The sequence below is a fragment of the Fringilla coelebs genome, assembly GCF_963513975.1.
Source record: "Fringilla coelebs genome assembly, chromosome: 5".
In the NCBI taxonomy this organism is placed as follows: domain Eukaryota; kingdom Metazoa; phylum Chordata; class Aves; order Passeriformes; family Fringillidae; genus Fringilla; species Fringilla coelebs.
Genome location: NC_140033.1, coordinates 9,587,306 through 9,604,221, shown reverse-complemented (window position 1 = coordinate 9,604,221; position 16,916 = coordinate 9,587,306). Strand labels below are relative to the sequence as shown.

The window sequence follows — 16,916 nt, the reverse complement described above, 5'->3', positions numbered from 1 at the left end:
TGAAAATATTACACTGCATTCCAGGTCTCAGCCTGGAAGGTGAATGAATATCACCTCTGCTACTTTCATCTCCTTGGCAAGCAGACTCTGACTTACAGGAACATTTATGTCAGTGTTAGGGAAAAAGAGGATAAATCTGAAGTCCTGTGATAAATGTCTCCATGTGAAGATATCACAGAAAAATGAGATCTGATTGTTCTCCTAATCCCCTCTATGGGGGGAGTGGGGTGGGGGGGGGGACCAGGGGGAGACTTCCAGAACAGAAAGAATAAAATTCTCAGTTCTGTACATGTTGAACACCTACACAAACTTATTTTATGCAGAGAATATAGAGTTACATAAAAAGCAACAGCAAAACAGACTGTTCATATGGATAACACAACCAATTTTCCTCTGTTTTTAATGTTTGTATAGTTTATATATCTTGAACAGATGTCGTGACCTTTTTTATGCACTGCTGCTTTCTGTTAAAGCCAATGAGCAAGATTTAAAATGACCACTGAATTTCCTGCTGCATAGACACAAGAACTATTTTTAATACTGGAAATCTGTTGTATAATTCATGCTAATGAAATTAATTATCGTGTCTGGTAGAGGGTTTTTTACCTGAAACTGTGTGGTCCTTAGGGTCTCTCAGTAGTTTGAGCCTTGTATGAGGGAAAATGTACTGCAGGGGCTTCCCATTTATCTGAGGAACACAAATATGCATGTCATGAAAAGATAAACCAACAAAAATTGCATAAATAATTTCAGACAGTTGAAACAGAAACAAGCAAACAAACTTATTTCATCCAGGGAAATATCACAACTTTTCAATTCAAAAACTCTCCCAAGTTTGGAGACATTTGTCAGACTGCAAATGCTTTCCGTGGGGTAATGAATATTTGCTTCCAGAACTCAGGATTAATTTCAAATACGGCTTTAGTTCTGATTTTTCTGAGTGACTAGAAGGTGGTCACTCTCTTCTGTAGCTTCTTTTAACCTTAATTCTTTATTCAAGCCATGCTTAACATGAGAAAGAAACAAAACATTATTAGTGTATTTTTCTAAAATCCTTTTCTTAGACATATAAACAAAATGTTTGTTTAATGTGTTACCATCCATGAGTTACTGCTTTAGTTTCAGCAAAACCACATGGTCCAATGTACCTCTTGTCTTCAAATCCTAAAAGCCATTTGAAAAACCCAAACTAAGACTTGTAGGACTACATTGTCTGAAATTGTGCAACATTTACCTGGGCTCATCCTAGACCACATCAAAGCTGACAGTAATGCACCCTACAACAGACTCTTCAGAGCCAGTTTTCCTGTTGAAACGATCCCACCTGCCCCATGGTTTGGGCACAGGAGGGGCCAAGCTGCAGGCACTGACCCACCTTCCAGGGGTGGTCGCCCTGATCCCACACCAGAATGCCTCTGCAGAGTGTTGGTTGCAGTGCTCCCCCCACAGCCATCACAGCTGAACCCATCACTTCCCTGCCTCTGCATGTCAGTTCCAGCCCTGGGCAATGCACCCAGACCAAGAGCATGACTGAGCCTCCTCCAGGATGGGACCTCAGGGAGCAGCCTCAAGGAGCCAAGGGGACAATGCTCTTCAGCAGGGCAATGCAGCAGCTTGAGTGCATCAGCAGCCTGCTGCCAAGAGTTTACTATTATTATTTATATTTAAGTAGCATTTAAAGGGATTAAGCTCCTCCTGAGCCAAGCACTTCAAACCTAGTTCTGCCCTGGAGAGTTTATATGAAGTAAATGGATAGCATTTGGATGAATGATGGGAAGGGAAACTGAGAAGTCAAGAGACTTGCTTAGCTCAATCCCACAGTGAGCAGAAGGGTTTATACATCTGTTGTCATAATTCAGTTACTTATCCAGTGAATGATGTTGCATCTAGAAGACTCAAATCCTCCCCTAACACAGTGACAGTAACATTGACTGTAATTAATGTCAGACATAAAGGAGATCATGGATTTGGTAGCAGACAAGTACTCCAGAGTAAATCAGAACATGTGATCAGGCAGACATTTGAATTTATCATGGAATTTTGTCAGAACACAGAGTCTAATACTACCAGGAGGGTATAAAGTTCCATGAGGCTTCCACACTCATTAATGGCTAGGGAGAGTGTTATGTTTTTAATGACGCTGCCAGAAGTGTCAAATTTTATATAACAATAAAAGTTGTATTCAGCAAGTTTTATATAACAATAAAAATGATGCATTTGTCACAGGTAGCTTACATAAAATTGTAAAAAATCTGGAAGAATGCATCTAATTTTTTTAATTAAATAAAAAAATGAAATATTGCAGTTTACAAGTGTACGAACACATTTGAACAGATCCTTAGCTGGGATCCATTTTTGTGGGAGTAATTCAATTTAACTGAGGAATGCTGCAGCTCTTAAAATTCAATTCTTATTATTTCACTTGCTCTTATTTAATTTTTTTAATAAATAACAATCCAAGAATATTCAGTGCCATATTGTACATGATTGCTAACAAATACATCAGAAAATATAGACTGTCTCCTTCTTTAGCCTATTACTTCCTCATTACTTCCAGAATTTTATGAGAAGAATAAATCTTTCTGATCCATATGGGTCTGAATAAAAGCACTGAATTTTATTAGCATCCCAGGTAGTATATTATTCTTTTATAGTTGGTGGGTATCAGTACTTAAATGGAACATGTCATTAGGCCTTTACTTTCAGACCAGTACATTTCTGAAAGCAGCAGAACAAATAGGAAAAAAACAGAGGTTGCTGTAAATAGATAATACCAACAGCAATTACATTGCTCTTGAGGTTTTGCTTTAATCATTAGTGAGCATATTTATCTGAAATGTACTAGAATATTTCAAAACCTGCAGTACATTATTTTGTGTTTCCCATTCTTCACATCTTCTTGCTTCCACTAAAGTTGGCTTCCCTTCACCTGAATATTTGCCAGGAATCCCTTCTAGCTGACTGTTTCCCCAGTTTCCCCAGTGAAGGCAGAGAGGGACCCACTGAAGCCACACAACTGTAAATCCAAACTGGTGCAGAGGGGCCATCCTTCCCCTGCACAGCTGCAGGAGTGGAGAACAAGTCCACAAGCCCAGATTTAGGTCACAGGGCAAAGCTGACTTGACCCCACATATCTGCTATAAACCCCAAAGATTTCTGCCACTTGTCCCTGCCATCCTTCCTCACCCCTTTGGGAGCGTTCAGTGCACTTGATTTGTAGTTCAGCACTGGCAGATCATCCTCTTCCTCAGGAAATGTAAGCTCTGGTCATGTGTTTCATGTTATTAGTCAGCTCAAAGGCCCTCCAAAAATGGAATGAATGGGAAATAATTGTGCTGAGGGCTTCTAATAGAACATGAGTTTAAAAATGCACTTCATTTCCCGTTGTCTTTAAGTGTTTTGTCTGATAAACAAACACTATGGAAGCCTCATAAAAGGGAGTATTATAAGTTAAAGAGGATAATCAAGAAGACAAAATTTCCCCAGTGCTGTATTTAAGTTTAAGAAATAAAATTAATGAATTGTATTTTAATTTTCCAGGCCATACCACACCCATAATGTATCAGCTGCTTTGGATTGGATCACCAGAGTCGTTCCTGGTTTTAAATGTTGCTGCATCTCCCCTTCCTGTGTTAGGGCATGATAAGGTGACTCTCAGCAGCCACAGCTGGTTGTTGTCCTCTGATAAATACCATTTTCAAGGCAAACTTTACCTCAGGTGGGTATCCAGGAACAAGATGGTGCATGCTCAAGGTGGTGGATTGGGCAGTATCCATCCGAATTTCTGAATACCAGAGGTACTTGCACGAGCACACAAGGCCTGGGCAAGCTGGTACCAAGAATTTCTCCAGCTGTGGTAATTCTGCCCCTTTGAACCTCTAAATTCCCTCAGTGCAGAGCACAAATGTTGAGCTGTCTCTAAATCCTCAAGGTGGAAAGTTCTTTCTGCTAAAAGATCCCCAGATGCAGATAATTTCCAAAAGACATACGTAATAAAACTTAACAAATCCAATGTTCCTGCTCATTAATAAATTGCATAGTGAGTTGCATTTTCTTCTGCAATTAGGTAAATTCAACACTGACCTTTGCTTCAGAAGTCATTCTGGCATGCAGAGATAAAAACATTTCTGAGTGACTAAGAAATGAGGCACTGCCAGATAAATTCCTTTTTGAATTACAGTGAGGGGGTGGATAACAATCCACTCTTTATAATAAATATTTGAACAATTATGTTAAAGTTGGAAATTTCCAATTTCTCATCATATTTCCAGAGAATCTCAACCACAAAATGCCCCCCCAACCAAATCTCTAACAGAAAAAGTTTACTACAATTTAAAATAAATTCTCCTCGCTAGTTGGAAAACAATCAAAACTAAGTAAAATGTGGAACAAAAGTTTGCAGGTAACCTTCTGAATCTCTGTCACAAATGGTATTTGTCATTTTAGCCCCACTACGCTCCTTTCAACTCATTTTTTTCATCATTTTCCAAGTGCCCCTAGAAAGGCTTGACTTAAATTTCAAGAAAATGGTAATAACTCGTGAATGAAGAGAAAAGCATATAATTTTTTATGGTGTTTAGAAATAGGTGATTGCATTCAAAAGGTTTCATGTCTAGGACCCTTGCCTTCTTTTTGTGATTAAAAAACTGTTGAACTAAGTGAACTCATCATTATACTGGTATTATGATGAGTTTATTATTTTATTATTCATTTAAGACTTAAAAAGACCCAGCCATGATGGCTGGAACTATTTAAAACCCCTCAGTGAAAAACCACTTATAGCCTTTTAATATACTCTCATTGTCCATGCCCTTGTCATGAACTTTTGCTGCCCTGACACCTTCTCCTACTGTTCTTTCCCAAACTGTTTGTAACAGCCAGTTTAGTTCAGGATATGCAAATAATTTTCACAGAAAATAATAAGAAAAAATCTCTTGATGTCAGGAGGATTAAAGAAGTTGCTGGTGAACTGGAAGTGACAGCAAACTGTTGAGGTCAACAGTGGGCAGTGGGGAATCTACAACAGAGTATGTATTGATAAGGTTTTACCCTCCTCAGGGAAGCAGTCCAGAATCTGAGAAATGGCTATTAAGATATTCAACTGAACTGCAATTTAACATGATTTCAGAGTACTAAATAGCGCCACAGAAGTTGCTATAGAAACAAATATATTTTAAATTTATAATACAGTATGTGAGCTTAATCTACTAGGTTATAAGATCCATGGAAACCTGGAGGTTCAGGGCTGTCACTCCACTGCATTCTTGCTTCAAAAGCTCAGGGTTGTTATCTATTTATTACCTTCAGTTGTACAGGTTCTGTGGGATGTAATCAAGCAGTTCTGATTTCATCTAGTAAGAAAATTGATATTTCACATGTGTGAATCAAAATTTTCTGGAATACATGTATTGCAGTGGTCATTAAAATATTTTCATTTTTTCACACAGAAGATCATAAAAATAGCAAGTTTAGAGCCAACAAGGGTATTTGGAAACACTGATTACAAGCAGATTAGTGCTATTGATGCAAATTATTCTTTCTGTGGCTGGTTTGTGCTCAGTAAGGGATAGTAAGGGAGTTGCAGTGGCTTAATCCCTGTGCTAACCAGGAAACTTCCCTCCTAACCAATTTCAGGAAATCATTTGCAGCAAAGGAAGCTCTTGGTGAAGGTGGATATGTTCAGATGGTTCTGGATGAAGAATGACTTGCCATTTTTGTACATTTTTAGTACATCATACTTGGGCACTACAGGTCCCAGTGCAGTAGTGAGGTGTGGATACAGGAGACAGACAGTACAGCCAATGAACTCAGCCAGCCTTTCATTACACACAGGGCTGAAAAAGCCCTTAGGGAGGGATTGCTTTGCCTCATCACTCTCATTGCCTTGATATGGTTTATTTGCCTTCATCACTTGAAAAGGTAATAATAATGCTAAAAAATAGAGATGTTAACACTGAGTTACTTTCTTCTATTGCTAAATGTTTCACAACTCATCATGGAGATAATGAAACTTTTTCTGGATGTGTCTGAAAATATATTTGTTTTTAAGTTATCCTAAACAAATGTTCACAGAAGATTCTTAATGTACACAAGCTCTGAGTAACATTTTGATTAGGTAGATGATGTGGAGCTGGTGAGACCTGGCCTTTCTCCCTTCTGCAGACTCATTGATACTATTTTGTACTGGTGTGTGACTGACAGTAGCTAACCTGGATGGAAAGAGAAGAAGAAGGAACTGCTGTAAAACTTCTCCTCACACATCACTTCTCTTCTGCTAAGGCTTTACATGGCATCAGATAGAATTATTTAGAATATGGTCACTCTCCAATTCACATCCCGTATTTCATAAAACTTTAAAAAATGCCTTTGGCAAGATTATGATGCTGTATCTCTATTACTATATAAGCATGGGGATATTGCAACAGCTTGAAGGAAAAAAAAAATTCTTCCTGGAAATTTCCAGGAAAACAAGAACTCTTAGGCCCTTAAACCTTTCTGCTGAAAAATTTTGAACAAATTTTTTCAACCAGTCCTAGTGTAGTACTATTTGTATGAGGAAAAAAAGCAAAGATCAGATTTCTATGACTATAACCTTGCCTTGAAACTATTTCCCAGGATAAAAGCTCTGGAGCTGTAGAAGTTAAGTGTATCTCTGCTAACCACCTCCTGATCACAGAGCTCAGGGTTAGCAGTAATTCTTTTGGACTAACATGATTTTCAAGGAAAATTTTCAATTTTACCTCAGAAAGCTGTAGTGGTAAAATACAAATATGTATTCTTAAAATAATCAGTGCTTCTCATGAGGATTAAAGTGCTCAGAGAGACAGTTTTTTTGAACTACTTTGAAGAGATGTCAAGACTCAAAAGTTGCGGAAGGAAGGAAGGAAGGAAGGAAGGAAGGAAGGAAGGAAGGAAGGAAGGAAGGAAGGAAGGAAGGAAGGAAGGAAGGAAGGAAGGAAGGAAGGAAGGAAGGAAGGAAGGAAGGAAGGAAGGAAGGAAGGAAGGAAGGAAGGAAGGAAGGAAGGAAGGAAGGAAGGAAGGAAGGAAGGAAGGAAGGAAGGAAGGAAGGAAGGAAGGAAGGAAGGAAGGAAGGAAGGAAGGAAGGAAGGAAGGAAGGAAGGAAGGAAGGAAGGAAGGAAGGAAGGAAGGAAGGAAGGAAGGAAGGATCCTTTATTATTCAATTAAGTTGATTCATAGAATCAAAGGTCTATTTGAATAGATTGCTGTAAGAATTATATCATGTAAAGCCCTTTTTCTCAACAAGAAATGAGTAGGCTCAGTACAGCCTAGGGTGTGTAAATCTCAACATATGCTAGGGATAGAAAAGGAGGGAAAGATAAATGAAAGCTTGTATTGTAAGACATTTCAACACTTATTTCATAAAATCTACACTGTTGCTCTATAAAACCTAATCATTGTCAAATGTCAGGGAAAATGCTCACCAGCCTAAAACTTTTAAAAGCTGCATGACAGAGATATTCCTGTGTTGTATGTTATCTGAGGAATCAACGTGAGCAATAGAAGCTGTTAAGTATCACAAAGTACCACCATGCAATACCTTCTCTCAAAATCACAGGATTGTTAAGTTTGGAAAAGATATCGTAAGATGATCAAGTCCCACTGCCAACACAGTACCACCCCCATGTTCACCACAAACCATGTCCTCAAGTGCCACATCCACGTTTCTTGAACACTTCCAGGGGTGATGGCTCCACCTTTTCCCTAGGCAGCCTATTTCAGTGCTTGACTACCCTTTCCATGAAGATATTTTTGCTAATATCTAATCTAAACCTCCCCTGGCGCAACTTCAGGTTATTTCCTCTTGTTTTGAGGAAATGCACTCACTGCATTCATTGGATCTCATGTAAAAATGTAATCCAAATCAAAACATAAGAATATATCAGGATATAACCTAAATCAATCAGTAAAAATGACAACTAAAACAAGCAACTGAAGATCTTAGAGATTTGAAACACATAAACTTTGTTAATAAAAAGTGGAAATAGAATGGTACCCTAAGGTAAACTAGATTTTAAAGTTGGAATGCTTGAAAAAGCAGACTATGGTATTTTTCTTTCTCTCTCTAGTAAATGAAATATTCTAAGTATTAGATTGATAAAGTCTCACTAATTTATTCAATAATTAATCACAAACTGTTGGGATTATACTTACCAACTGAAAGTGGAAAAATGTCAACAGGATAAAGGAATTATTTTCCTTCAACTACTAAAAAAAGGGACTTGAATTTGGATGAGATAAAGCTGGTAAGGGAAAATTAGACTAATTGTTTTTTTTATTTCTTTTTTTTTTCACCGATAGGAATACTTAAGGTAGAGATATTTTCAGTTATATTTCAGAAGTCAAAAGACAAGATAAAAATAATACTGAATTGTAGAGGAAAGTTAATCTAATTTCACCATCAAATGTTGATGATGAATACAGGTTCAACAGCACTTCAGCCGAATGCAGCTGGATTTTGAGTAATCCTGTAGTTCCTATGGGAACTGTTGGACAATATGATTAAATTATCAATCATTTATAAAACTAGAGGCACATCTTATTTGACAGCTTACTTGATCTTGGTGTTGACTTAGTGGTCGAGAGTGTGACAACTTCTCTGGCAGCCTTCTGTCAAGGATGTGTCCATTCTCCAAACGAGGCTCTCTGGGCTTGTCAAACCAATCTGTTTCTTCCCGACGGAGATGATAGGCTTTGAAAACCAAGGACAGGTCAAATGCTCTGGTCCAGTGCTGGGCAAAGGGCAAGAATGTGCATTGTGCATAGCAAACATGCAGAGTGGTTACTAATTGGCCATGCAGCTAAAGCAAAGTTAGAGGTGAGACTTGAGACATTGAACTTGAGCATTATTTAGGTGTTAGACAGCAAAGGGAGGAGATTCTGTTTATGTCAGAACCATGGATATTAAATACAGAAGATATCTACCAAGTGCTAAAGCCACTTCCTCCTTCTGGCAGCTAAGAAATACACTGCAGATTTCACATATCTCTAAAATGTTTGTTGAGAAAAATTTAGTCATATTAGGTATTTTGCAGCTGACTAAGAAAAATCCCCAAACTCAGAAAATCCAAATCGAAACGCAAAGTAACCAACCCTAAAAAATGCAGACTCCACTAATTCCCAAATTTCTGAACTGAGTACTGTTCAAAATATTTTGGGAAAAATCTGGAACTACATATAAGAAAATTACAACCTCTTTATGAAATTGATATCAAACCAAATCAAAGAAGAAAGGAAACCAACCTATGTAAATGAAATTCTAAGCAGAAATATTACAGATGTTCTCATTTTTAATTCCATCCCCTGATTTTACAGTGTGAACTTTTATGTATGGATTTTAATGTTCTTTCTGCAAAAATTCTGCAAGACTAATATTACTCTTTGCAACAGTAAATGTTGCATTAGGCATCTTTTGGGGATCAAATAACATAATTTCCCTGAAATCAGTTTTGCAAATGGATATATTTAAGCTTACTGACTATTGGGACATAGGTGTCACTCCATTGGGATCAGAATCATGTCCTGTTTTCTTGTATGTTGCCAATCAGTGTAAACCAATGCAATGTTCAGGTAATTCAATGAAGAATGTAAGGCAAGTTCGAATTTTATGATTTATTAAGCAAAATAAATTTGGAAATCAAAGGAAGACATTATTTGTTTCAGCAAAACCACAAGGAATTGCAAAACTTAATTAAGACCACATTTTGCTAAATTGACAAGAGTGAATGAACATGACACAGAAAATAATTTAAAAGTAAAAATGGTAGAGTTAATAATCTTTCCTATTTAGTTGTGAAAATAAACATTATCTATTTGGTTTAAGAAATAATTTTTAAAAATATTAATGGAAAAAAAGGAAGTTGTAGTTTTTCATTACTCTTTTCTTTAAGTTTTCCAAAAAGAAGAATAGTGTATATATATATATATATATATATATATATATATATATATATAATTTTTATTTTAAAAGAATACATTGTATCGGGTAAAACAAACATTCTATATAATATAATAACCCTTCAAAAATTTTTTAAATCTTGATTCATATTCTAGTTGTTAATTGTACAGTCTCTTCCTTCATGATTGTGCACAAACTTAATCTAACATGAAATGGTTCACTAATTATTATTTAGATAAGAATATATGAATTACCAGAAACATTATTAGAGGTTGATGCTTATCTCACCACTGATTAGTTATTAACTGCTATCAATAAACCAATTGAGAGCAGTTATGATCTAGCATGCAAAAATTTCATGTTTTGCACATTTATGCCAGTTGATCAGTACCTGCACAAAGCAGGTGTGTCCATAACTCATCCTGACAGAACTTCTTTCTGAAGCTTGCATGAAGAACCTAATACATATTCCTGACCCCAAATGCTGATGCTGGCTATCACAATCTGTGTCATCATCTGAGCAGAAGAAAGAATGATATTTTTTTCCTCCTGCCTCAGTTGAAATAACATTTCCTGGATTACTACTCTTGAAAATGTAAAATTCCATACTGCGGTTCAGACCAGCCAACTTTTTTTTTTTTTTTTTTGTAATCAAACTGTGATGAATGTGTGTATTTTATTGAAATTTAAGAAGTTATAAATATATGTGTATACAGACACACACACCCCACATTCACATGTACACACACACCCCATTGTTTTGGCTTGCACAGCTGGGATTTGTCACAGCTGGAAACCTGACAACAGCCCAACAGCCAAGATGAACCACTGACAGTCTTAGAGAAGTCATCCTTTTATTCTAAGGCTAACAGAATGCAGCCAGGTGGTTCCACCCAAGCAGATTAACCAGGTGAGATTGAACTCCAGGCCAGGGGATCCAAGAAAGTCAATCAGAGAAGTAACAGTGATCACTCTAAATCCCAGAAATGAAAAATTACAAGGAATCAGCTGTGTTGATATCTTGATGTCTTGATACCTCAATTTTAAACTTATAAACTCTGCTGAAGAATTTCCAAATTAGCATATTAAAGAAAAAAAACTTGAGGTGAGAGAAGGTACATTTTATAACTTCTGAACAGCAAGGGCTATTTATATTAAAAAAAATGAATACTAGCTTCAGCATTCTTGAAAATGAGTATCTTCGGCATACTTAATAATGTGTGGAAAGTGGCAGCTGTGGGGTTGACAGAGATCTGTTTCCTGGATCAGAATTTTCATGGTACTGGGAAGCCTGAGAAAATCCCAGGTGTTTCAAGATCTCAAAATGCTGTTTATTTTCAATGGGCAGCTCTGGATATTGTGCTCTTTTGGCACTAAGGCTACTTTTTTAACCTGTTTGAAGTGTGGAATCTCAGTGTAAGCACTACTTGTGTCCTGAAGCCTGGTTTTAAGATTTGTTACAGTATGTACCTAGTGAAAAACAGAAGGTTGGACTCAAAGTCCTATTTGCATTCTCTTCCAGTATTTGTTATGGGATGTCACCTATAAAAAATGAACAGAAAGTCATGCATGTCTCTGAATTTGAACCAAAGCAAAACAATTAAAATTTAACATTTTAACTTAAATTAGTTTTTAAAGGTCTTTTAAGATGATAAATCAAGCTGTAGCACAAAAAGATTTTTCCTGAGACAGTGCTTAAGACTAATTTCTTTAAATGAAATCTCATCAAGACCACGCAGCAGTTGCTTAAAATAAAGAGAAGATGCAAAGCAAATTGTGCTAAAAGGTTGGATGAAACATGCCATAATAGCTGTCCACTGTCAGGGCATCAGATCACTACAGAGAAGAATGCAGTCCCTAAAAGAGAAGGCCATGACTTTCTGTAGAAATGCAATTGCTTCATTTGAACACTTTTTATCTTACATCCAAATTATATTAATTATTTTCAATACAGGTTACTTGCTATGAGACTGCACATTTGAAAATAATGTCATGAAGTGTTTTGGTTTCCCAAGAAATAGGCCATTTGTGAAGACAAAATTTGATAGAATTTAAAAAAAGACTGCTGAAACAGGAGGCCCTGAGTGACATATCAGTCTAATACAGAATACACTGGGATGGGTCTAACTAATCAGAGACTGAATTTAAAACTGAAACATGTTCAACTTGAAGTATTCATGTATGTCTTGTACAAATATATGTGAGAACTTTAATGCACTGTAGGGCAGATATGTAATTCCCTATGGCCTGTTCCTATGCAGTAGAATAGTATCAAAATGGATCTTTTTGGTTCGGGTTCGTTCTCCTCAGTTTTCAGGAGGAAAAGTCCTGTATCTTTCACAATGTGACTCTAGAGTGACCCATGAAAGTCACAAGCTGAGAGGAGACAAGATAGCATCTGCTTATTTAGGAAGAATGATATGAGTTTCAACTCGGGGAGTTCCTCTCAACTGCTTTCAGATTTAATTATGGGACTCTGTGTGCTAAGAATTGAAGGACAATAAAAACAGTTAAACTTCTGATAAATATTAAAAAAGCTGATGACCCTGAGTCTCTCCTGAAACACAGAGTTCATGAGGGTGTTATAGATATCTAAGAAATATGAGGAGGAACCTACAGAGCAAAGCTTTTAGTATGAAGTATGAGAAAGGCAAATAGATAATTTTTTCTAATGCTTATGATAGATTTAGCATGTGTAAAAAATCAATAATGTAATAATGAACGGAGGTTAGTAGAAATGTGAAAAATAAACCATACTACTTCATAATCATGCAAATATGTCTTTTGAGACAATCATTGCCATTTACAGACAATAGAGCGCATGCAAAGTCTCTTTTATTGTGCAGTAAATACACATAAGAAAAAGTTAATGGAGCGCATACAATTTTGAACATATTCATTTCATTTGCCTTCAAACTGTCTTTATGATTTTTAAACAATTTAGAATATATTAATTCTGAACTGACTCAAACAAAACTGATACATAATTTGCAATTATTAACTCAACATCAGCTTTAACATTCTGCTGTACTTATTCAGAAGCAGCATTTTTAATTGCACTATTTATAATACATCAGAAAGGTTCCTTTCATGAACTTAAGTGAGATAAACTCTTGTGCTTATTTGGCAGACGTGTATGGGGTGCATATAAAACCAGCTACGCTGCATAACCCATGAACAGAAGTAAAATACTTTATGTCCTTTATTGAATATGAGATTGTCTTGCACCATTCAAAGACAAATTATCTTACATAATCACAATTCTGAATGCACAGAAGTCCACATGACAGGATGCTTTCAACAAACCATATGTAGAATGTTATTTTGCTATCACGTTAAGCTCTATATGGTTCTAACATATAATATGTACCTAATGAACAGACTATTTCTATAAAAACACAGATCTAAATTGGTGCATCAGAAGATGGAATTATCATTTTTTGAGTTCTATCATGAAATTTCATGCACGTAAAATTACTGGAGTTTTTTAGAGATTTGGGAGATTATTTCCAAATCCCAACAAAAACTATTGCAAATAAGTTCAATGATTCACAGTCACTGGAGAGAGCTGCACGTAAAGACTGATGGCAGAGTCTGTATTGTACATGGAATGTTCTACACAGTATCATTGAAAAGTAGACATAAACAAGTGAAAAGGAAAATGCACAAGCAAACCAAAAAGGAAAGCAAATCAACAACAATATAGTAGCATGCAATAGTAGCTTACACCATTCAGAAACTGTTAGGGTAAAATAAAAAATATCAAATACAACAAAACAAATCAACCCCCAAAAATGTAGATACACAGAAGATGCACCAAGGAACAGAAAAAGAACAAGTCTTTGAAGTGTAACAAAAATCAGACACATGCATAGAAATGAGGATTTGCGTTGTGATAGTAAGATACCAGTCTGAGGCCTAATTTACCTTCACTGTCTGACATGGCATGCTGGAAGTCATCCATGATGAAGGCTATATCTCGATCATAGCCTCGAGTCCGTGACTCCTCCCTCATATGCTGCTGGACCTCAGGTAAGGAATGGCTCGATCCAAACTGGTCCCTGGTATCTGCAGATATTGGTGGCAAGGGTCCAGCTGCTGCTCTTGCCATTCCCATTGGCTGTCCAACAGGACTTAGTGGGCTCTCCTCCTCTGAGTTCTGTGCTACTATTGGGATCCTTCCCCTGCTTTGGCTAATAGGTAGACTGGTGGGTTTAGTTCTTCCAGAAGGTGCGGCATGGCTAAAGGAAACATCTAAAGGTTCAGCTTCTTGGGCTTTCAGTCTTAAAGAAGAACTGGAAGAATCCCTTTTCAATGACAGATCGAGCCCATACACTGAGGAGGGCCTAGATGAGGGCCTAGATCTACTACCACTGCTATAAGACTTGTCTGCTTCATCTTGTAGTGCGGATCTCATTGTTGGACCTAGTGCAGTCCCAAGGCCTGCTCCAATGGATGACGTCAGTGGTGGCCCCATGTACTTCTGTTGGTCACTGATGTTTTTTCTAAGTCCATAAGTGATATCATCCTGAAGAAGCCTTGCCCTAGTAGTAATTCCCCCAAGTGTAGAAGTGCTAGAAGTCATATAGCTTGAATAGTCAGGCTCAAGGTCTCTGCTTTCCTGGATAGGTGAGAACTTTGTTAGTTTGGGATCTATCAAGGCTTTCTTGTGTTTTGACTGCTTCTGGTAAAGGAGGGCTGCTGGGAGCTGCTTAGCAGCCTGTTTCTCAAGAGTAAGCCTACCTATGCTGTATTTCTCAGATTTTGGGAAATGCCTGTAGCTGCCCTCTCCATGGTAATACTGTGATAGACCAGCCAGATGATCGAGACTTTCTGCACCTCTACGGAACTCTTGCTTTATCTGGTGTTTCAGAAGTTTGAGCTCATAAGGATCCTCCATTGGGTCTTCATCAGCTTTAACATAGGAATGCAACCTAGAGGAAGTCTGCAGTGGTGCCAGGAAGTCTGAGACTTCTTGTGCTCTCCTGGCCTCAGTTGTGCGAAGAAGTCGATCTGTTTTGGTCAGATCTTTCTCATGGAGGCTAAAACTGGAACCAAGAGCTCCTGTTCCTTTAGTAAGTTCTCCTATATCATCAATCAGCACATAATTTCGGGGTGTATGGTGGTGGTCTATATCTGCATAGAACGAATCTGCAGATATGCTTGATATAGGGCTGCTTGCTATGCTGTTTCTCTCATCTAATCCTATCCTTAAGTCCAAGGTGGAGTATTTACTGCCCAGCTGGGAAACTGCATAACTATTGTCAGTTGAAACTGGCGCTATCATGAGAGGCTGATTGCGAATTACATCATAGTTTGTTGTTATCTTAGGCTCCATGTATAATGTGGTCTGTCTTGGCTTGGGCTGTATCACCATCATCTGTGATGGGAGTTGATATGATGGCTGTTGAGATGGTGGAGGTTGAGCCTGTGGGGTAAAGGACATAGTAGCTCCTGTTTGGAATGCTGACTGGGTCTGATAGGGTGAAACCTGCTGGTGGTACAAAGGCTGCTGCTGTTGGTAATGTGACTGCTGTGTGAACTGAGTTGGTGCTTGAGTTGGCAGGGCAGGAGATGAATACTGATATTGAGCATATGGGCTTGTAGCAGGGGCAAACTGTGTTTCTGGCTGGGTTTGTGGTGGCATAAACTGGTTAAATTCTGTCTGGGGTGCAGTACGTGGTCTTTCCAAGCCATGCTGAGTTTCTATTCTGGTTGACCTGGTATTATTAACTTCACTGTCTGACATATAATCACGTTCTTCGGCTACTCCTTGGAGATAGGCACGCTCTCTCTTTTCTCTTTCTTTTAGAAGGGCTTCTTTCCTCCTATTAATGCCCATTTCCAAGTATCTCAACTTGGCATCTATTTCTTTTTCCTCCTCATCTAGCTCTGCTTGCTTCTTCCTAAGCTTGGCTGACTCACGTTCGACCAGATCCAATTCCCTGTCTATATCCTGAAGAATTTTGGCTCTGGCCATAGTGGTGGTCCTACAAATCCTTCTCCGTGAAACTGATCCCACAGAAGTATATGGGGACTGAGTTCCTGCTGTTGCTTCCTCTGGAGGTGGATTGGGCAGAGTCCTCTTCACCTTCTTTTGAGTGCTGGATGGAGTCAAGCCTGAAGAACCTTTTGACTGCAATAGAAGAAACAAGACTGAATCACTATTCTGAAGGGAAATTAATCACAAGTTATTTAAATTTTTTCAGGGTATGGCTTTTTAACTTAACCACATACTTTCTTTAAGACAGAGGAAATTTTGTATCTGTGCTTAAGCAGCAGAAAGTAGAAGGGAAAGTGGCCATCAGTCTACTAAAGATGAGTAATCTAATGCAAAAATATGGGTGACACTCACTAGGACTTTGTTTTGCCTAAGTTTAAAAAATCTACCTTATATTCTTAAAGTTTAATCAATAGTATTTTTAATTTCTGCATGGTTATACATAAAAATATTCAATGCATATGTGTGTGGGAGGGGAATATATGTATATATACACCTCTCTCTTATATAACAATTTAATAAAAAAGCTATGTATAGTTATAAACGTACTTATCTAGGCATTCATAATTAAATTTATATATAATCTGTGCATTCAAATAGATGACTCTGAGCCAGACACTGAATGCATACCCATAAGCTTGTACTGAAATCCAGACAACAAAGCAGAACTTTCTAGTGACAAGACAGATAGTTCTTACATGATCTTGTAATTTTTTTGCCTCATATGTGATGCTATATATGTATTTTTTTTTTCAGGGGATTTTCTTGTCCCTTACAAAACTTGTATAAGCTTTCCTCAGTTCACTGAAGACTTTCATAAATAAAATTTATTCCAGTTAGGAAGCTACAGTGTAGAGCTTAAAACAATTAAGCATTATAAAATTATAACAATTTAATTCCATCCTCATGTACAAACCTCCCCATAGTTTATGGTGGAAGAGGGATTCATCCTGATGTGGAACTATCTACCTTAGGCTGAGAATTAATTTTTTTTGAGGT

At 37.4% G+C, this 16,916-nt stretch overlaps 1 protein-coding gene across 1 annotated transcript in view; it reads right to left on the bottom strand.

Annotated features, from left to right (window-relative positions):
* The window catches only part of PCLO (piccolo presynaptic cytomatrix protein), a gene marked incomplete at both ends in the record, with an annotated part of 319,291 nt that overhangs the window by 120,665 nt on the left and 181,710 nt on the right, over positions 1-16,916 (bottom strand). Inside the window, 3 exons of the mRNA XM_084205371.1 lie at positions 607-688; positions 8,562-8,710; positions 13,844-16,052. Coding sequence (XP_084061497.1) covers positions 607-688; positions 8,562-8,710; positions 13,844-16,052 — 2,440 coding nt within the window. The remainder of the gene's footprint in view (positions 1-606; positions 689-8,561; positions 8,711-13,843; positions 16,053-16,916) is intronic.